This window comes from Gigantopelta aegis, chromosome 3 (assembly GCF_016097555.1).
Source record: "Gigantopelta aegis isolate Gae_Host chromosome 3, Gae_host_genome, whole genome shotgun sequence".
NCBI lineage: Eukaryota > Metazoa > Mollusca > Gastropoda > Neomphalida > Peltospiridae > Gigantopelta > Gigantopelta aegis.
In genome coordinates this window covers 3229147-3252319 of record NC_054701.1, presented here as the reverse complement: position 1 = coordinate 3252319, position 23173 = coordinate 3229147, and the positions used below count along the sequence as shown (strand labels likewise).

Here is a 23173-nt window from a genome sequence, read left to right as displayed (position 1 = left end):
ATCCTGCCTGTGGGAAGCACAAATAAAAGATCCCTTGCTGCTAATCGGAAAGAGTAGCCCATGTAGTCGCGACAGCGGGTTTCCTCTCAAAATCTGTGTAGTCAGTAACCATATGTCTGACGCCATATAACCGTAAATAAAATGTGTTGAGTGTCGTTAAATAAAACATTTCTTTCTTTCTTTGATTACAAAGAACAAATAATTGTAAGCAACATGTCCATTTAGACAGGAGGCCATAGTGTTAGCTTACTAGCAATATGACAGTAGTTATCATGACAGGTTCCTGTGATGTAGCTGCCACCCCCTCTATCATCATGGCCGCTTATATATATATATATATATAAGTTTATAGAAATTGAACATCTTGAAATGATAACAACATATCAAACATGGTGTCAGATGTGACGTATGCCTTAGGATTTGTATAAAAACAAGTTATGGAGTCAAATTAACATATGAAAAAATGCTTTGAAAAAAATACGTAATTGTCAAGTACAGTTTGTGCCTTTTACAAAATGCCTAGTAGTTTAACACTGAATAACATTTCACTGTCCATGTATGATATATAAATGAATAATGGCATCTTTTCAAGTTAAATCTTCAGAATTATTTCCATTCTCTAAACCAGAAGAATGGCCCAAATGGCTTTGCCAATTTGAATGTTTCTGCATAGTATCGAGTTAAGACGAAAAACCGGACAACCTTAAAATCTTCACGTTAATATACGATGAAATCAAAGCAGTCAAGGGGAGTTAACTTTAAAAAAAGGAATACTTACTGAACATGAACATGATTTAATAAGTGGCTATTAGGTGACCTAACGTACTTTATATGTACTTTGTAACACACACATCGGCATCAGAACACATTATATATTGCATGGGTCATGATGGGGGTGTGTGTGTCAATTTGTGCGAGGTACTGGATCATGATTCATTAATTGTATAATATAGACATATAATTATAGTCCCTCCCATCTTCCAACAAAAATGTTCTTTGTAAATAATTTTAGTTTGGTTTGATGCAAGAAGAAAAGTAAAAGTGGTTTGGAAATAACCAAAAAAATACAATTTTTATGTACAATTTAGAAAATAATCGATTCAGAAATAGATAACTGGTAGCACATTTCATGAAAAAAGGCTTTCCACATGGAATAGACTCTAGGTATGGCGTTGGTGTGCGTGATGGTGGGGGGGGGGGGGGTAGTGTTGAGTATATCTTAAATATTTCATTATATAGAATGGATCATTCATGTTACGTTTCATTGCATGACACCATTTTTAAATTTTGTTTATTTACAATGTTTTCTATTTCTAATCAGTCACATAAAAAGACTTTGTTGGCCAGTATGAAAGTGGAAGTTATCTGCTTCGGAGCTCTTTAAATGAGTAATACTGTTATACACTGTATAAAAAAGATGTTTAATATTGCTTCAAAACAGGCTGTTGCTATCCTGCAAGTATGTACTGGTTTTGTTGATTTTATCAACTAACAGAGATTTGTTAAAGACTATAATTACAAAGTAAATACATTTTCTTGTTTAGAATATCAGTGTCTGTATTCAATGTGTTTCTGATCATCACAGTGTTTACTGTAGCTCAACCTTCATTTAATTACATAATATATATTGTTTTGTACATATCTTATTAAGGTGTAAAATTCAGTTTGGGTTAATACAAACATTAGGATGACATGAAATGCACTGAATATACACTAATAGTTATTTGATTTTAGTTATTAAAAAGGCTCTGTTGCATGGATTATGTTGCAGTGGCAACAAAGTGATGGCAGTCCCATTAAAACACTAGTTGTGGTTGATTTCTGTATGACGATGAAGAGCTGAGATTGCACCTTTAAAAGGTAACTTTATAAACCAAGAAGACAAGAAATGTTTTAGTCCAATAGTCTAATTTAATGATATAAAAATAACTGAAAATGCTTTTTGGCTAAAAGGGGGCGAGACGTAGCCCAGTGGTAAAGCGTGGTCAGTTTGGGATCGATCCCTATCAGTGGGCACATTGGGTTATTTCTTGCTCCAGCCAGTGCACCATGACTGGGACATCAAAGGCCATGGTATGTGCTATCCTTCGCTATGGGATGGTGCATATAAAGGATTCCTTGCTGCTAATCAAAAAGAGTAGCCCATGAAGTGGCGAAAGCAGGTTTCCTCTCTCAATATCTGTGTGGTGTTTAACCATATGTCCGATGCCATATAACAATAAATAAAATGTATTGAGTGCGTCATTATATAAAACATTTCCTTCCTTCCTTCTTTTTGGCTAAAAGGGAAAGACAATCCTAGAACAGTGAGAAAAACAATCACGAATGATGTGACATAATGAATAATAATGTCAACCTTGTAGCTGAATAAAGTTTGGAACATTTAGCGTAATTATTTTGTAAGACGATTTACAATGCTTACATAAAAGCAAATATTGGAATAACACGTTTTACTGATTATTGGGAATACAAAGTAGATAGTAAAATAGACTTAAACTGTATAACTTAAAAGTTAAAAATTTATTACAAGTTGGCCTTTAAGTCCATAATGAAATAAATCCCTGATTTTCAACCATTTTGAAAAATATCTGTATGAAAATCAAGTATTTATTTTATTACGGTCTATAATACATAATCAGTAAAATCAGTAAACAATATTCATAGTTTTTATGAACTCAAACATAAACATGTTCATTCTCAGTTATATTGAACATGTTACTATCAGCCTAACAATCAGTTGTTAACTCTTTCAAGATCGAACACTCGTCACAAACTCTTCTGAAGAAACAAGTGCAGTCTGTATTTCCTGTACTGTTAAAATGTTACAATGTTTTAGTGCCATCAACAGCTCCTCCCGGGCATTGCCTGCGAAATGGTTGGCTAAAAATGCTGGAAATCCTCGCACACCATCACCCATGGTGAATAGGGGAACACGAACTACACCATATGTCTGCAAGAGAAAATGTATCTTGTTAATTAAACTGTTTTCTTTGTTGTTTAAGTCTTATTGTTATAGACTGGTAGCTAAGAGAGGACAGGGTTGCAGGGTTTCTGCCAGGGAGGTACAGGGAACAGTTTGTTCAGTATCGCGGCGCGATTCACTACATAAGTTTCAGAGATCGATACACAATTTTAAAATATTAAACAGTATTTGCTAATCAATTTTCAATTTTCAACCGACTGGAAATATTGCTAATCAAGATTTTGAAAATAAAATGTTCCCTGGAGTACAGCGGGTAAAATTATGTATTTTAATAGTTTGTTGATAGATGACAGTAAGAGAACTGCTGTTTACAATTTGTATAGCACATGAAATGCAGTGTCCAATTTCAAAATATTTCAAACCCATAACCATCTATAGTAGGGACACTTATGATCTGTTTTGTTTTATTACGTACCTTGAAAATATTTTCTGGCATGGACATTCCAAATTTTTTTAGGTGTACAGAGAGATCCTAACCAAGCACAGGTAGCTGGTTTATGTAAGTGAAATGTGCAATCAAATAGGGTTTTATACCCAAAATGCCAAATAATTGTTATCAAAGGTCCCAGTGTAATTATGAATATTTGTAAACAGAAAACCCCCAAAATGACACTTTTGAATTGCTCAAAACAGGTCACTTTCTTGCTGTATTGAAATAATTCACTATGTAAAAATAATACATAAGGAAATTAAATATGACAATCATTACCTCAGTGCCATATTCTGGTGCCCTTAAGTTGTTCATCTCCAGGACACAGAAGTCCTCCAATGTCACCTCTTTCAAAAAGAAATGCAGCACCAAAGATTTTTCTGAATTAACAAACGAAGCGATGTGGTCACTGTCCAAGAAACTGTGTTTTTTCAAATCCAGACCAATTTCTTCCTCCATTTCTCGGTTCAACCCATCAACTGGATCCTCCCCTGGCTCAACGAGGCCCCCAGGAAAACCAAACACTCCGTCAAATCGCAGCTGCATCTGGAATGTAATTTCTACATAATTAAAAATGTTCTGTGGTCATATAACTAAGTTGATTCTAACTGAACCTTATCCTTCAATAAAATGCAAAACATTATATAAAAATGGGACGTCATCACGTAAAAAAAGATTATATGACAAGAATGAAAGAATCTGATATATGTATATTTGTAACTATGAGTTGTGATGTTTGTAATCAAGAGGTGTTTTTACGTTTTTGTGTGCATTTACCATTGTATAATTAACAAATTTAGTATAAAATGGCACATAAATACACAATGCTTGATAACCGTTTTAGATTTTTTTCATGTAGATAACGGTTTGTTTTACAATACAGTCAAACCTGTCCTAGCGGTCACCTGTAATCAGTGGTCACCTGCCTTAAGCAGCCACTTTTTTCCTTCCCAAACGATTTATAATGTAAATGCACCTGTAATAAGCAGTCACCTGTCTAACACGGCCAGCGGCCACTTAAATCGGATCCCAAATCGCTAAAATACTTGTTTTAAGCGGCCACAGTAAATGTTTACTATTATATTAAAGGGATATTTAACAACAGCGATAAGGTGCAACAAATAACCGATCTTCACAGCTTCAGGAATACTATATAATTCCCATTCAGTCCCGACATCCCTACTGTGTATCAATTAAGAAAGTATGACTGCATCTAATTGCCTCTGGGCAGGATACAATTGACATTTGTAGATTCACTTACTATGACAATACACCGCATGAAGTAGGAATTAAATGGAAAAAAGAAAATAAACTTAAGAATGGTTAATTTAAGAAAGAAGGAAATGTTTTATTTAACGACGCACTCAACACATTTTATTTATGGTTATATGGCGTCAGAATATTTCTGAAGGAGACGACATGTCAAAAGTTAATTTATAGTCAACTGTGAAGCATACATCCGTTGATTAGCAGTACAGATGATAAAACAAGAAACAACAAACAAATGTTTTAAAGACTATATATGTGGCAACCTGTAATCAGCGGCCACCCGTTTAAGCGGTCACTTGTGTCTAGACAGCATCAGTTAATTGGCTTGTCTAGTCAAATACACACCTGCCAATCAGGAATTACAGGTAGAAGCAACTAACAGCATAGACCAATTAACTAAGAAAACACTCCGTGTATCATTTCAGTACGTAGGTTAATGCATGGGCAAAACATTGTTAATTGTTTCGACTTGTTGTGTAGCCACTTTAACAATGGTATTTTATTTTGTATTAAAAACAAATATATATAGTGCTGGATATACTTATTGCTGGCTTACTGGGATGTGTATTATTACAGAATATTGCAATGTATGACTATTTATTATCCCGCAAAAACCAGGTAGATTGTGTTTCTCTAGTTTAAGGCTCATTCCTGACGTGACGCGTTAAGTATTACGTAACCACCAGCTCGCCAAAGGGCGTACTCACTGAGATGGTACAAAATGGCTGCGCCCGTTATATATTATAGCCGTCACATTTAACCGTTTTATTAATTAACTATACGATTATACGTGTTGATATTAAGCAATAATGTGCATTATATATCGTTGAATATGCATACCAGGCCAAATGCCTTAATTGTCCTCTCCTTTAAGAACTTTCAGGTCTGTTTATCAATACACAGAAACACATTCCATAGATTGTACATGCATCACGCAGTTGCCCCGTACACGTGCGTGGGGTGTCATTCTCAATTTTGACAATTCCAGGTAGGTCCATTAATCACTGTGGAACATTATTTCTGTCAATCTTTTTTCATTCTTTTGATCATACAGTTGTTATTGTTTTGTTTTTAGTCATTTTTAGTTTTAATTTGCAATTTACTGATAAAAAAACGCCAACTTTCAAATTTCACTTTTGACCTCAAACATTCTTCCAAGATCTTTGGTGGTCATAAAACCTACTGTAGTACTGAACTACCGGTTGTAATGTTTGCCCAATTAATTCACCATTATCATATAATCATTCCCCACAGCTAATATACCTTAGAATTTTGGAAATAGTAAATTCTTATTAGAGTTCCCCTACTTTTTTTTAAAGAGTATATATAAATATATATATAACATCTCTGTTGCTACTGGATCAAGAAGCATGGACGAGAGTGAATGGTTACCTATTGGACCCCAGGTGAGTGCTCTACCACTAAGCTACACCCTAACGTTCTATGTACGTGGATGAGATGAATACACAGTGGTTTGTTAGCTCACACACAAGTAGGAACTCGGGGAGAGAAAACATGATCGAAAATTAATTTTAATGAGTTGTAGGTGCAAAACAGAACTTGATGATCTGTTCAAAAAAATTAAGCCGTAACTTTTAAACATTGCTAAGCGGCAACTTTAAACAATGTCTGGGTTAATAAATACACACCAAAACTGCAGCTTTTGCTTTATATAGCTTCCACAATATTCTATCATCTTTGGCAAATATCATACCATGAGATGCATGCATGAATGATGAATATTTAGTCTTTGCTTCCACAAATGTTATGGTTTCAAAATCATGTTTGTGATCACCAAGACGACCAAATTGTTCATATTGTTCCAACCATCCCCAGCCTACATCTGCCATATTGATCAATAAAGTAGTTTGATTATAGCAGTGTGTTCATCGTCCAACTACAGCAACTAGGAAATACCAGTGACTGTGTATTACTAGTGGTGGACTCGTGGTGCACGTCAGTGACGTGTTACAAGTTCAATGCAAGACACTATGGGGAGAAGTAATATGAAAAATAATAATTAACTATTATATATTTGAGCTTATTTATCCGTAATCTTTTTAATTAAGAATCATTATTTATTCCTTTTTTTTCACAACTGTCATTATCGTGTGGTTAGGACGATATTAATTTTAATTAACCAATTAATGCTCTTGTAAACTATATCGCTGTTAATGATTGATCCCTTAGTAAGTACTCTTCAACCACAGAAGACGGAAAAGTGATCATGGCGTCGTCTGCAAGTGTTTTTGTTGATTCTGTGAAGTTTACAACTGTTGTTATTTGTATTATCCATGTTTTAACCGTGACTTGTTCACCAGAAGTATGTAGTTCCAAGAAAAAAGAAACATGCAAGGAGGCTAAGGATACTGACTGTGGCTGTAAGGCAAATCGCGAACACACAGAAAAACAACCAAAAGCGGAGCCAGGTGACAATTCCCACAGTAAGAAATACCACCCACTTATCAGTGTTCAAAGTCCGTACGCCAGAACAAATGAGATGGTATATATTCCAGGTGGTACATTTCAAATGGGAACAGACAATCCTGTGTTTGTTGCAGATGGCGAAGGACCAGCACGGAAAGTAACAGTTGATTCGTTCTATATGGACAAATATGAAGTCAGCAATTCTGAATTTGAATATTTTGTCAACCAGACTGGATATAAAACTGAGGTTGTCATTCAAAGGATTTTGTTTTCAGTTATTTGACATAGGATTAGTTTAGAACCATAATGTGTCAGAAATGACAGGGTAATGTAACTGTTGCATAACAATTATTATTTTACATTTGGTTATCATACACTACACTTGATCGAATGAGATACAATCTTGAACTGAGGAGCAATAAACATAAATGAAAACAAGAATGCAGATCAAATGGAATTTATTTTAGTCATTTACCAACTCACTTTTGAATCATAGATACAGAAGGGATAAGCTCACCTAATTTTATTTGTCAATGATTGATGCTTCACATTTTTATAGATTTTTAATTACTAATGGATCAGTGTTGTCATCTGAGTGCATGTGTTATTTGTAACCTTTGCTTAAATTTTTCAAATAGAATTAGAATGTCAAGAGTTAATGCATGTTTGCTTTCTTTTTGTAATAACCAAATGTATTCATTAACTACTTCTGTCAGTTTATTTTATTATTTGCAAGTTTTTATGTGATACCTTAAGCATTAGTCATAATATTTGTGCTTTATGGATAATAACTATGGTTTGAACTGATGAAATCTATCTTTGGCAAGTGATTAAACATGTATACAGGGAATATTTTATTCAATATCATGATGTGGCTTTCCAGTCGATTCGTCCACTGGACAATTCGTCCACAGATGATTCGTCCACCGGACGATTCGTCCACGGACGATTCGTCCACTCACCTCGGACAATTCGTCCACTCGATGACTGCATTTTTTTCAAACATATTAATAGTTATTTCTTTGACATTGTAATCGTTTCTTAACATTATTTTGTGTATACTATAACCAAAAAAGTAAAATAGAGTTAGAATTCAACATTACTATCCAGTTTTTATTAACTGTTTGTATTCATTATCATGCGGATAATTCGTCCACTCGCTCGTACACAATGTGGTAAATAGGTAATGCAAGCCTCCGCGTCGGAAGACTTTATTACCCCCCCCCCCCGTCATGTTCTCCTTCAATGGCGTAAATTGTATCCACTGTACCCTCCCTCGTCACGTTATGCCTAATAACCTCAAAATAAAATAAAAACGTGTTGTCTTCAATTCCAATTTAATTAAATGTACATTAAAAAACAATTCAACAAACCATAGTTTGACACCCAATAGCCGATGTATTTTTCGTGCTGGGGTGTCATTAAACATTCATTCATTCATTCATTCATTCATTCCGTCCATACAGGTAGTTAGCGGTGCAGCTTTGAAATAAGGCGTGTTGTTTTAGACGCTACTGGATCCAAATTGGTGAAACAAGCTTAAGCAGTAATGAGCCTGCATTGCTAATTACTTCACAATATCACAATAGAGGACACCTGTACACTTACCACGTTGAAAGGGAAGGACTAAAGATTATCTTTACTGGGCACATTTACTAAAAACATCCTACGACATGTAGCGTGAAAGGCGTACATTATAGAAACAAACAATAACCTAATAAATAGAAACGCCAAAGAATTATGTCTGCAGAGCATTGTTACAAAAACATCAACCAAGCGTAATCTAATGCAATATAATTTATTTTCACCTTTGTAAATTTATGACACAGCAAAAAAAATATGGGGACGAATCGTCCGGTACTGATTTTTTGTAGTGGACGAATCGTCTCGAGTTCCTCAGTGGACAAATTGTCCAGTGGACGAATCGACTGCATCCCATGACGTGATTTGGTACACAAATTCTGAGATAACTACACAATTCTTAAACATTAAATAATAGTTACCACTCAATTTTCAATTATCACTAACTGTCGCTAATAAAAATGTTAAAAACAAAATGTTACCAGGTATGTTCTTGATAACATTTATTCCACATTGCGTTACAAGTAAAACTTAAATATCTGTGATTGAAATTTGGAAGTAAGTAATTTGTATAATATTTCAAAATATTATATACAAGCAAATAAGATTTTGTTGTTCACCATATACCGGTATCCAGTAAGTTTAATTGCTTTTGAATATATTGATTTGAATGTATTTATAGGCAGAAAAGTTTGGTAATTCATTTGTGATGGAAAAATACCTGAGTGAAGATGCACTGAAAAACATTACACAGGCAGTAAGTTTTTAGTTTTTATTTGGTAGAAAATGTGGATTTTCCTCGTCAAAATTACTAATCTTGAAGAAATATGATTTAATCTCTCTTATCTGATGTTTTGGGGGATTTGTTTTTGGGGGTGGGTGGGTGGGTTATATATTTGTCACATCTGCATTACATGTTTGATTCTCAGTATGTGTGATTTAGCTCAGTGTTATAGTATCATCCTGAAGTGTTCATGTTATGTATGATCAATTGCATTATGTTCAGATTTATTAACTTTTTCTCATTACATTTAGTGCCTAACTACTGATGTATCAAAACCATCGCATTTACTTCTGTCAAGGGCAAAGAGTAGCCTATATGGTGGTAATAGTGGATTTCTTTTATAGCACTCTCTAGGTAATCTAGCATTTACAACTTATTTTAGCCCTGCATCTGCCTTGAATAGAAATTGATACAATTTTCTTATAACATGGTAACTTAATTAGTACATATATAAAAATATATTTATTTCAGGTAGCTGCAGCTCCATGGTGGTTACCTGTTAATGGTGCCGACTGGAAACACCCACAAGGTCTAGATTCATCAATCAAAGAAAGGTAAAAACCTAAAATACTTATGTATAATGTATGTTCAGGTGATCTAGCTAAATTATTATTACTGGAGACCCCCACAAGGCCTAGATTCATCAATCACTAAAGTGTATAAATCTAAAATACTCACTTACAAGTATGTCCAGGTAAACTATGGAGATTCCTCCATCACAGAAAGGTAAAATACTTAAAAGAAAATAATTACGTTATTATTATTTATCTAATATCTTTATTTACTTAGGTACATATTAATAGAACTTAGCAGCACATAACGTAGCCTTCTTTATATTAATGATCGTCAAGATTATTTTAAAGATTATAAATTTTCAAAACACTGAAATGATAATGCCTATGGTATATGCTCGATTCAGAATGGACATGGTGATATTATAATCATAATTTGAGCAAGGGCTTCATTAATAGTGGATGTACAATAAAGATTCAAAATCATTATATATGAAAGGAAAAGAAAAATGTGTGCTGGAGTATTGTTGAAAACTATTTTATTCATCAAGGTAGTGTCTTAAATTGATTAAATTGATATTACTTTCAGTGGATTTGGCCATGGATGGGATTTTCGCTTGCTGAAGTGTGTCAAAGAGCCTAGGATTTTGCTGTTGTCTGTAAAATAATACGTGTTTTCTTTTTCAAGAATGGATCATCCTGTTCTTCATGTTTCTTGGAATGATGCTGTAGCATTTTGCAAGTGGGCGAGGAAACGCCTACCTACAGAGGCCGAGTTTGAGTTTGCTTGTAAAGGAGGCTTGGAAGGCAGGTCTGGTCATTTACTACATAACTGTATTCAGGGTGCAATGTAATGTCATTGCAGATGAAATACTGGGTCCCTATTATTTGTTCAGTGCAAACATTAGCGTTTTGTAAAGGTTGTAAAGTTTCGGGTGAGGGTAAATTTTAGATTTAGAATTGACATTTTGGAGTTCAGCTTTTTAAGTTACCAGCACTGTATTTGTAATTTTACAAAATGTATGCTAATCATGTAATATAAATAGTGTTTTCCCTAGCTTGTTTTAGCATGTTGCGACACCATGCCTCAATAGTCTAGCACCATAATTATTACTTTAACCAGTACCATGCTGTCCTGAGATTAAACAAGCCTTTTTCAATAATTAATTAAAAAATTGCCTTTATTATAAAATATCTCCAGCCAGTGCACCACGACTGGTACATTAAAGGCCATGGTATGTGCTATCCTGTCTATGGGATGGTGCATATAAAAGATCCCTTGCTGCTAATCGAAAAGAGTAGCCCATGAAGTGGGGACAGCGGGTTTCCTCTCTCAATATCTGTGTGGTCCGTAACCATATGTCTGTCGCCATATAACTAAATAAAATTTGTTGAGTGCACGTTAAATAAAACATTTCCTTCCTTATTATAAAATATCCCTGTTATATATTTTGTTATTCATTTATTAAAGCAAGCACATTATATTTGTTTTTATTTCTATAAATATTTTTCTTTAATTAAAAAAAAGTGCCCTGAAAATGGTTAAAATGCCACAAAATTGTTTAGTCTCCCATGCCTTGCCAAACACAAATAAAATAAATATAAACTATGCCTGATATTAAAGTAGCCATTAGTAGGTCTAACTCTAATAATATAATAATTTACAGTTTCTAAATTTGTACATTTTCAGCACAGCTGTTTAAGAATATAGTTTAATAAAACTGACAGTGTTATCATGTTACAATCACATGAAAGTATTGGTCAAATTAGATTTATGCTCTGGTGCACAAACAAGTAATATATTTTGCACTTTTTTATTATGCAGATATTTGGATGATTTAACTATATTGACATATTATATTACATATTACAATGGCATAGATTGTATGTGTGTGTGTGTGTGTTTGTGTGTATTGATATTAAACAACTATTGATTGTCTTCCTGTAGTTAATTAATATTACAATAACACACAGTAATAAATATTGCCAGGTACTAATGTATCTCAATAGCCAAACACCTGTTGCAGTATTATTTCAGGTAAAATCTATTGCTGGTGCTAATCCCTGCAGTCATGCAGTCTTTATTGAGAATGGTAGAAGCCTTCCCATTAAAGTAAATTGTATAAAACATTTTAGTATGAAGAACATATCATTAATATAATAAACACATCCACTAACTTGTCACTTCATATATAATACTATAATGTATATAATAAATAAGTGTACTAATCAATTATCTGTAAAAATAATAATTCTTAATTTCTAAGAATAACTTAAAGGTAGGGTCAACTCAAACAAGAGCCTTATTTGTTGGAAAGATGCATACCCAGATCACCAACATACTGACACTTTAACAAATGAAAAAATGCGTAATTTTATAGTTAATAAAAAAACATGATTATTCCTGCTAACTGGGGGCAGCCATTTTGTTTCGTTTTATAACAAGGCGCTTCGCTTTCATCAACCTGGCTTGTAAAACAACATAAATGACTTGATAGTATAATAAACTATTTAACGAAATATATTTCAATTTGCATCAATAGAATGAAATGGAGTTAGTTTTGTTTTGGTTTTTTAAATCCAAAGAAACAAATGCATATTATTAGGCCTATTGGTAGGGTATGTTCGAGCAAAAACTACCACTCATGATACCCAAGTGATACTTTTCTTTTCTTTGGGACGACGTAATTGGTCAGTTTTGTGATTTTAGATGGGAAAGTCTACTTAATCAAGGGTTTTACAGAATTATTTACAGTAATAAAGCAGGGCAGCTGCTAATGCCCATTACGATTGAAGGGGTATCCCTACGGTTAACATACAGTACCCTGTGATCTTAATAAAAGAGGCATGTGTTTTTAGTGTGTTTAGACACAGTGTCTGTGGACCGTCTAAATATACACCTGCCAATCAGGAACCACAGGTACAGGCCATGGAAAGAAAAGACCAATTAACCAAGAAAACACTCCAATTATTATTTCAGTACATGAATTAATTTATGTACAAAACATAATACAGTTATTTCAACATTTTGACAATGGTGGTTTATTTTGTATTGAAAAATAATATATAATTGTTGCTGGCTTACTGCGATGGCTATTATTACAGAACATTGCGATGCATTCGCAAAAATCAGGTATGTTTTGTTTCTTCAGTTCGAAGACTAATTCCTGATGTGACATGTTAGGTATTACACAACCACCAGCTCACCAGAGGGCGTATTCACTGGGATAGCCGTCACATTTAACCGTTTTATTAATTAACTATACGATTATACTTGTTGATATTGAGCAATAATGTGCATTATATATCGTTGAATAAGCATACCAGGCCAAATGCCTTAATTGTCCCCTCCTTTAAGTTGGGTCAAGTGTAAACAAATATTTAACCCCCCTGGAATAGCTTTATTATTAATCTTTCTGTTTTAAATGCTATACAGGTAACTTTTACAATGTCAATATTTACTGAATAGATTAATTTTTCTAGTGAAATGTAAAGATTATACATTGAAATAAATGCCTACAAAAAATTACATCCAAATAATTACATTTACTAATATTAAATTATACATTTATATTACCTATGCAAAATCCATTAATGGCTAACATGTGAAGTCACAGTTTGAATTTGAAGTTTTCATATTGATAAAAACAAGGTTGCTGTTTTAATGGATACAGGATGAATATTTTTTTTAATACAGTTTGTATCTTTTGCTAAACATTTTTGAAGAAACGGATGTTTATGAAACTTACATAGCAAATCACTATATGATACCTAACAAAATGTTCCCTGGAATGCACCTTTAAGTCTTTGAGATTTAGATTCAAAATTTATGAAATGATTTCAGATATAATGGATATAATTATGTGTCAGCTATAAAATAACCGGGTGGTAGTGAAGGGGGCTGATGGTGATGGGAGCAGTCTTTTTGAGCTAGACAACAGGGACGCTTCTTTTGTTTGTTCATGTTTTAAACTTTGGTTTGTTTTCTTCGCAGACTGTATCCATGGGGTAACAAGATGATGCCCAAAGAAAAGCACTGGATGAACATATGGCAAGGAGAGTTCCCTAAGGAAAACACAGCTGAAGATGGATATTTCATGACAAGTCCTGTTAGTGTGTTCCTAAGATTAGCATTTATTAGTATATCCGTAACACTGTCAGACACAGAATTCATGACATGTCCTGTTAGTGTGTTTCCAAGATTAACATTTATCAGTATACCCTTAACACTGTCAGACCCAGATTTCACGACAAAGCCTGTTTGTATGTTCCTAAGAATAATATATATTAGTATATCCGTAACACTATCAGACACAGATTTCATGACAAAGCCTGTTAGTGTGTTCCTGTGATTAACATTTATTAGTATCTCCGTAACACTGTCAGACACAGATTTCACGACAAAGCCTGTCTGTATGTTCCTAAGAATAATATATATTAGTATATCCATAACACTGTCAGACACAGATTTCACGACAAAGCCAGTCTGTATGTTCCTAAGAATAATATATATTAGTATATCCGTAACACTGTCAGACACAGATTTCACGACAAAGCCTGTTTGTATGTTCCTAAGAATAATATATATTAGTATATCCGTAACACTGTCAGACCCAGATTTCACGACAAAGCCTGTTAGTGTGTTCTTGTGATTAACATTTATTAGTATCTCCTTAACAACTGTCAGACCCAGATTTCATGACAAAGCCTGTTTGTGTGTTCCTAAGAATAACATTAATGTCATATGGGATTGACTGTCTGTAATGTGAATTGAATGTAAGGAACACAGTTATTTTCCTGATACTATGGATGAAGGTTCTGGTTGCTGTCATTGTTTGCTGGTTTTGTTTATGTGTTCCATTATTTCTTTCCATCAGTATAGTTATTCCCTAATTAGTATATCCTGATTTTATAACTGTTAGCATGTTCCTAAGATTAACATGTAGACTTTTGAGACTTTAACTTAATGGCAATGCTTTCAAATTACATGCATGTGACATACAAATTAGTTTTGAGTCCAAGACTTGAAAGTTTCATAAAGTCATTCCCAGGACCATTTGACAGTGAGATTGGTGTTGCCATTCATGATCATTTGACAGTGAGATTGGTGTTACCGTTCATGATCATTTGACAGTGAGATTGGTGTTACTGTTCATGACCATTTGACAGTGAGATTGGTGTTACCGTTCATGACCATTTGACAGTGAGATTGGTGTTACCGTTCATGACCATTTGACAGTGAGATGGGTGTTACCTTTCATGACTTTTTGACAGTGAGATTGGTGTTACCGTTCATGACCATTTGACAGTGAGATTGGTGTTACTGTTCATGCCAAGATGATCAAATAGCTTGTACCATGGTACATTCCTTTTATTGATAAAATTCCTAAATATTGATTAGCAATATTTCTAGTCAATTGGAAATTGATTAACATCTACTGTTTAATGTTTTAAAATTGTGTAGCGATCTCTGAAACTTGTGTAGCAAATCGTGATGAAAACCTGAACAAAATGTTCCCTGACTGAGCTTCAGTGATTGTAAATCAGAGTTGATTTTATACATTATATGGAGGTCCATGGGGGTAACCCCCTAACCATTTGAAGTAGTTTTGCACATTTGCTTCTGTGGGCCTCAAAGGGTTAAAAACTCGTCCTTTTTTGTCTTAATATGACAAATTCTTTTATTATAACTGTAATAAAGACTGTAAATATACACACTTAGCATGCATCATTTAACAGATACATTTGTGTAACATAATACAACAGATTCCAGTCCAATTTGATTATTACATAATAAATGTTCACTGAATCACTATCATGATATTCATGGTTATTTTTATGCAGTCCGTATTAAAGTTTGAGTTTTTGCCTTTTTCAGGTGACGTCATTTCCAGATCAAAACAAGTTTGGACTGAAGAACATAGTTGGTAATGCCTGGGAATGGACGTCTGATTGGTGGCAGGTGAAATTCACCCGGAAACCACTTGATAATCCTGTCAGTACTTCCTTAATATCTAATACATTTATCATATTAAATTAGGAAAATGTTTAATGTGATGATTTGAGGACGAGATAAATTTAATTGGCCATGCTGGCCACCATGACTTTAAATTTAATTTTCACCCCTGGTTTTCTACAAAACAAAAAATTGTAATATGGATTCTATACAAAGACTCTGTGGTCTAGTGGATAAGCTGCTGGACAATCAAGCTAACGACAGTGGTTCAAATCCCATCAAAGCTGGCTCACACATTCATTCATCTTTCTCATCTATCACCCTCTGCCTATCATTCTCATTATCTTAATATAAAAAAACCTTTCCAATTTCTCCTACGATTTCAATCTGTTTCGACCCTTTCTGTCAGTTTCCTCCGACTCTGTCTTCTGAGCTGTCCACACTATCACCTACCTGTCTCAACTTCCACCACGGGTGCAGTCTCTTTGTATTTCCCTGCACCCACCTGGCATCCTCGTCCTCTGCTGCTAATAAAGCTGGTCTGACCCACGGCACTAACTAACGACCGCCGGTAGTAGGGGTGCATAGTACATTAGTAGGTGGTTACAAGTTCCTCATAACAATGCCAGAAGTAACTACTGAACACTCCCTGAAGTGGTCAGACTAAGCCCACAGCTAAAAGCTGATGGGGAAATGGCAGGTGTGTGGCACGGATAGCCGCAAGAGACAAACACCTATCGTGGTTGGAGAGATAAGGACTGGGATGTGGAGGTGGACTGGGATGTGGAGGTGGACTGCGAAAGAAGTTGAAAGATAGGAAGAGTTGCCAGATCAGGAAGAAATGAGATGGAATTCAAAGAAGAGAAAGGAAAGAGGGCAGTGGGATATAAAAAAAAAAAAAGACTAATATTTTAAATCCTGCTACTCTTCCAACAGTCTTATACTGTAGTTAAAATAAGAGAATCTGTTGCATTTAGATAAAAATGGATGAGCCTTTAACCCAGTGAGACCCTACTAACTGCAGTGTTTTGTTTTTATTATAGAAAGGACCTGCAACTGGTACAGATAAAGTTAAGAAAGGTGGTTCTTACCAGTGTCATAAAGTAAGTAGTCTTCGTGAATAATGCATGACGTATTGAGGGGTAGTGTTTAATGGTTTAACTCATTTGTAGACTAGCATAGTTGTCACTTTAATTGTAAATACACTAGAATATTTAGTGTAAGTTTTCTTGTTGATCTTTGAATAGTACTTTCTGTATACCAGATGCAGGGAAAATGTAGAATAATTGAAATTACGTCCCCAAGATGTCAATTTAAGAAAAACAAGGTTTGATGTATTAAAAAATTACCACTACACATAACTATATACCAGTGGTTTATACCAATCATATGTGAATTTAAACAACTTGGGATAAACATTGTACATGTATTGTTGCAAAGTGTACAATACAAGCAATTTATGTGGTCATCTATGTTCACCAGTTTTGTTGGACGTAAAAAGTTTTATAAACCCTCTTGATTATGATTGAAAATAGGTATCATCTGAAGTTAATCCTTGTTACTCATGAACTCAATTTGTCTTCTTTTTCTTTTTTTTCAAACGGTACATGTTTTGTTTTCAGTCTTATTGTTATCGGTACCGGTGTGATGCGAGAAGTCAAAACACACCAGACAGTTCCTCAGCCAACCTAGGTTTTAGATGTGCTGCTGACAAACTGCCAAAATATCTAGAGCATCAGGATACATAAAACAGTAGTTGTCTCCCCTTGTGTATCATTTTCTTTCAACTTCATTTTTCCATTCTTTCATATCTGGATCTCTTGGTGGTGCTTTTGTCAAGTCTTACAGTTGCCAACTATATCAGTTATGTGTGATATCTGTGTTTTGGTGAAAACATTCAATATACCTAGACCACTTGGTTATGGGCAGATGTAGAGCTTTTCGAGGGAGAAGGTGCAACATTTAAAAAGGGGAGGTATGGTATTCAGAGAGAGGATGCAAGGTTTAAAAGAATAATTACAGTATTGAAAGGTTGCTAACATATCTTATTTTTATGGTAAGCTTCCTCAGAAATATCAAGCTGACGAAGATAATTGCAAGTTCCCCACTAAAAAACAAAAAATGCATTGTATTCATCTGCTAACTGTATCATTCAATTTTGGGGGGGCTCTTTGAATCACTGGCTAGCACCCTCTCCTTGGATCTGCTCCTGATGTAAATTTGGCATAAATTGTCATATTTGTTGTTATATAGAGTATATAGGATATCCTTCTTCAGCAAGTAAATAATTATTCAGTTTACACTTAACTTGTAATTCAATTGATAATAAGTCCTATGTTCCACTAAAGAGATGAATTCTATTTCAGTTTCTAAAGTTGGGCATCATTTTCTGTTACTCTTCAAGGAATTGTCATCTCAAGTGAAAATGTGAAAACAAACTTTTAAAGGATAAACTTTTTGAATAGGATGATTCGTAAAGCCCATATCTGTTTCAAACACTGCTGACTGAACAAGTTGGTCTCTGCCATAAGTCAGTTCCATCACTATAGCAAGTTTCCATATTAATCAATATCTATACTGACACAATGAAAACGCAAAACAGATATTTTTCAATATTTTGTTGTGATTAATGAAAAATATATATATTGGACTTAAAATAACAATTTATGAGAGGAAGCCATTGATTGGTACTTTTGTCTGGGTTTTAATCCTGGTTTTGTTCTCGTTACACATACAATAGCAGAAACACAAAATGGTGTGAAATGCGTTCACTACATGCTCAATCATGCTGCATGCAATGCACGTGAAATGCCAGTATGTGGACACATAAAAGTCACGTAACGGTGTCATATTCCTCGTTACATTAAGAATGCCACGACTCGGAGAAGAACAAAGTGAGCGAGTGTTGGGAATGGTTCAAGGGGGGACTTCGCAAAAGCCAAGTTGCTAGGACCTTCAGAGTCCATCCATCAACTATTGGACGACTTGCTGAACGTCATCAACAGACTGGGAGTGTCCGTGATCGACCTCGACCTGGTCAACGTCCCGTTACGATCCCACGCCAAGATCGGCAGATTCGACGACACCACCTTCCGTGACCGGTTCACAACTGCGACGATGACAGCAAGCAACGTGATAGGACGTCATGGAAGGCCTATCCATCCGATGACGGTTATCCGTCGACTCAGAATGGCTGGACTTGGATGCAGATGCCCGTACAACGGTAACATCATGACACTGCGACATCGTGCTGCGAGACTAGTTTTCTCTCCAGAATGGTAATCATCCATCATCTTCCTCTCATAAATTGTTATTTTAAGTCCAATAAATATATTTTTCATTAATCACAACAAAATATTGAAAAATATCTGTTTTGCATTTTCATTGTGTGTCACTATATTTCTGTTGTCACAGCATATTTGCTTGTTCGAAATGAAAAAAACAAAAACACTTAAGCACAAATATTCTGGGTGGTATTTCATCATCTTGTACATCCATATCCTAAGATACAAATGTGATCCATTTCATGGATCTAGAACTTTGTTTTGTGATTTGTGGAACTAACTTAAAAAAAACCTTGAAAAGTTGGTATGAAAGAAAATTGGCAGAAAGATCGAACATTTAATGTTGATACGTCGTCAACCATTTTTTAAAATAATTTTATCAATGAACATACCTTATTTGTAATTGTTCTATAGATAATTTACTCAAATATTTCTTTTATTTAAATTGTATTTGTACTAATACAAGGCACAAAGTAGTGTTTTATATGTACTCGCAAACTGGCTAGTGAATGACAAACCCACTAGCCAACTTGAGATTGGTACTCACCAGGCAACATATCAAGTACATGTATTAATATTTAAGAACACCAACCTGTGTTAAGTTTAACCTTTAATTCTGTGACAGTATTTTTGTCTGACTTTGTCTCAATGGCATTAAATTGTTTTGCAATTGTAGACTGAACTGGTGGCTTCAGTGTTAAATTCAGATAATGGTCACGACACCTTATGTGATGACTTTCACTGTGTGAACAAATATTTTCACATTTACATTTGTTAGATCCACCAAGAAAATCGGTAGTACCTGCTTAACTGACACCCGCTTTATGACAGTATTCACAATACATGTGATTAGCATTTTTATCGTACGTTATAAATTCGAAATCTAATAATTAGGATTCCCGAAATGAACGCTTTGGTTGAACTGTTTTTGTTTTCTTCTTCGCGTCTGTTTGATCACCAGAATCATTGTCTGAAATGCGTTTACAGAATTACAGGCGTAACAGAATCAATATGGAAATATGGGATTATAGTCGACATAACCATTAAAACAGCATCATTTTTTATTATCGATACTTTTTTTTTATTCTACTTTCATTTTCAGCTACCATAAACAGTTTTTTAATTTTGTTATGCGATTCCGACAAGTGTACTGACAGCTACGTTTATTGAAATTAAGACATATTTTATTTATTTATTTTTGTTGAATGTATGCTATCATTACCAACAATACGGTAAACAAAAATCTCAAGTGCTTTTTATTTATTTAACATGTTCCCGCCATATAACATTAGGCGCAAACAAACTGGCTACTAAGAGATTGGTCTAAGGCTTTGTGAGAGCTCATTTACAATTGGAATATCCCGATGTGTCATGAAGCTTTCCGATTGTGGTTAATAAAGCATTCGGAACACCTCGATCGATCGGCAAATCGACCGAAGAGCTCCGAGTGTGATATCAGAATACTTTGACAGACTTCGGCTATCCAAAACAGAAATTTTAATTTACAGTTTCAATCATCAATACGTGTCATCTGACTGATACAGTAAACTAAAATGTGTTACAATGACAGCTTGTTGTTGACAAAATAATCTACTCGCCAAAAGGCAAGTGTTTTGCAAATTTAAATTGCCATAACAGAATTTCACTCGCATATGCAAGTGTTTCACTCGCAGTATTGCGTCCTTGTAATAAGATGCTGAGCTTAAAAACAATAACCACATTTTGAGTATGCCTTACTTTTTGTACAGACAATAGTCATTGATTGTTTATTTAGCCATGTTTATGATCAAGTGGCATGTGAGAGTGGGATGGGGGGAATCTTTTTAACTACAAACCTGATGTAACAACAAAGACATCTTAGTTGTTAAAAAAGTTTATTATTTAGTTGTTAGTGCGTATATTTCAACACTGAAAAAAGTTTATTATTTAGTTGTTAGTGCGTATATTTCAACACTGAAAAAACCAACAACAGTGCCTTAATGCACGAAGATCTAAAATAAATACTCAATGAGAATTGCATATGGCAGCAACATGGTAAAGATAATTTAGTAAGTGATAAATGATGTTTTATCCAAATAGGTAACCAAAATGTCAGATAGTTGCTACAATAAAAAAAAAACATTCTGTAATATTTTCTCCATTTATGTAAAAATTGCTTCAACCTGAAAAATCCAGATAATTGTTTTTTCTGGAATTGTTATTCTTTGAAATCCTAGATCCACATTTTTTTGAGGAACATGAAATACATTGTAAAGAATGTTTTTGTTTTTTTAATAACATAAATGTTTAGTAACATAAAAAAAATCTAAAGAACCCATTGTGTTTTTTAATTCTTAAATCTTTCATTCGTGTGTTCATAGTAGAATATTTCATCCATCAAAACATGTAGAAAAGAAGTGAATTCAACACAAGCAAATCTGAAATACGTTACTGAGGTAATAAAAGTGACATGTTGAACACCTCTGACTGGTGAGTAGTTTATCGGACGCACTGTAAGGTGAGGCTGAAAACAGCTGTTGGATATACAGCCTTTGTCTTTTGTCAAAGAACCTCTGGCACATTGAAAAGTCATCAAGATTTAATGTAAGCTTGCATAGATCCCGTCTTTGAACCTGAAACAAAATATTCATCAAGAAATAGCTAGTCTTTAGTCATAACAGCTGAGATGTACTCTTGTTAAATCATAAATGTTACAGATGTTTTAGTTAGGCTACTTTGTAATTTTAACAAGCACTTTTGATAGTCATTTGTAATTGTTTAATACGGTGTTAAAACACTAAATAAAATCAAATATGATAGCCACTTCTTAATGTAAATATGTGGACTGCATTTACTAAAATATATACCATAATTTACCATGCTTTTGACTCTTTACATGCATGTGATATATTTGTGTTGATTTACATTGATGTTAAAAAAGAATTTATTATGTGTACATGTACATGTAATTGGAGAAAAGGTTGGGAAACCGTACATGCTGATTGTACGTTTATTCAGACTAAATATCAAAGAACTTCCAAATAAATATACTATATCATTATCAATATCAGTTCTTTTTTGTGTTATTGTATTATATTTATGTGTTGATTTTTAAAACCATTTTTACATATCAGATATGCTAGTCATGTTCAAGTCTAGAGGTGATATACAACATTGATTCTGTTCACTGACAATTGCTTGTCCAGTCTACGTCTTCCATGCTCATCTCCAGCTAGCCTCAGCAGGAATTCTTAATAATGCAGCTATCTGATGGCAGATAATTACCATAGTATTAAATATATAATAAACAAATTGCTCAACATTCTAAATACATTGACCGTATAACTTTTTATTCATTTACAAAGATCTATGCACAAAAATATAAAACACCCCAAGAAACCCAACCCAGAATCCAGCCAGTGCAGGCGTGATGTGAAAACTGGTTAAATGATTATACATTTATAAACCAATAATTAGATGGTATTTAGCTGTTTTTGTCTTGTTTACACACAAACACAAACACACACACGTAAACCTGTATGCATGTTTTGTATCCATTCTACAAGTGAAAAGTTTGTCTGAAATAAAATGTTATCTTATTATGCAGAATGATTTTAATGAGTATGTTTTCTTGAGAATGCGATGGTATTGTGACACCCAAACTATTTCAAAGATATTCAGAATACTACATGAGTGACTGTTAGATACCAGTTATCTTACGAGTTGTTTCAGAATGTATCTACCAAGCAAAAGATACATTTTAAAAACACGAGTACTGGTGAGGTACATGATATGCCCGTCAGGAGTTTGATGGGAAACAATAGATATTAATGAATATGTTATGGGTATGATTCAGTTGCAGTTATGTGAAATTTTTGCAATGGGATGGATGAACAGTTTGTTTTGGACCATCCACCATTCCAAGTTGTTCCTACATGTGAGGTTTGATGGTCCTGTATGCATCTGCA

General features: G+C 34.2%; 2 protein-coding genes across 2 annotated transcripts; one reads left to right on the top strand and one right to left on the bottom strand.

The window, feature by feature from the left end:
* Positions 1-2652: 2652 nt before the first annotated feature.
* Positions 2653-6651, bottom strand: LOC121369433 (U8 snoRNA-decapping enzyme-like). The gene is made up of 3 exons (XM_041494530.1): positions 6332-6651; positions 3693-3959; positions 2653-2950 (listed from the first exon to the last, which is right to left on the bottom strand). Exons 1-3 carry the CDS (start codon positions 6530-6532, stop codon positions 2750-2752), a joined length of 669 nt encoding a protein of 222 aa, XP_041350464.1. The 5' UTR covers positions 6533-6651; the 3' UTR covers positions 2653-2749.
* Positions 6652-6903: 252 nt separating this feature from the next.
* On the top strand, positions 6904-18570 carry LOC121369432 (formylglycine-generating enzyme-like). Its single transcript, XM_041494529.1, has 8 exons — positions 6904-7356; positions 9373-9447; positions 9946-10028; positions 10675-10797; positions 13981-14095; positions 15865-15981; positions 16986-17045; positions 17565-18570. The coding sequence occupies exons 1-8, from the start codon at positions 6910-6912 to the stop codon at positions 17688-17690; spliced, it is 1146 nt and encodes a 381-aa protein (XP_041350463.1). The 5' UTR covers positions 6904-6909; the 3' UTR covers positions 17691-18570.
* The last annotated feature ends 4603 nt before the right edge of the window (positions 18571-23173 follow it).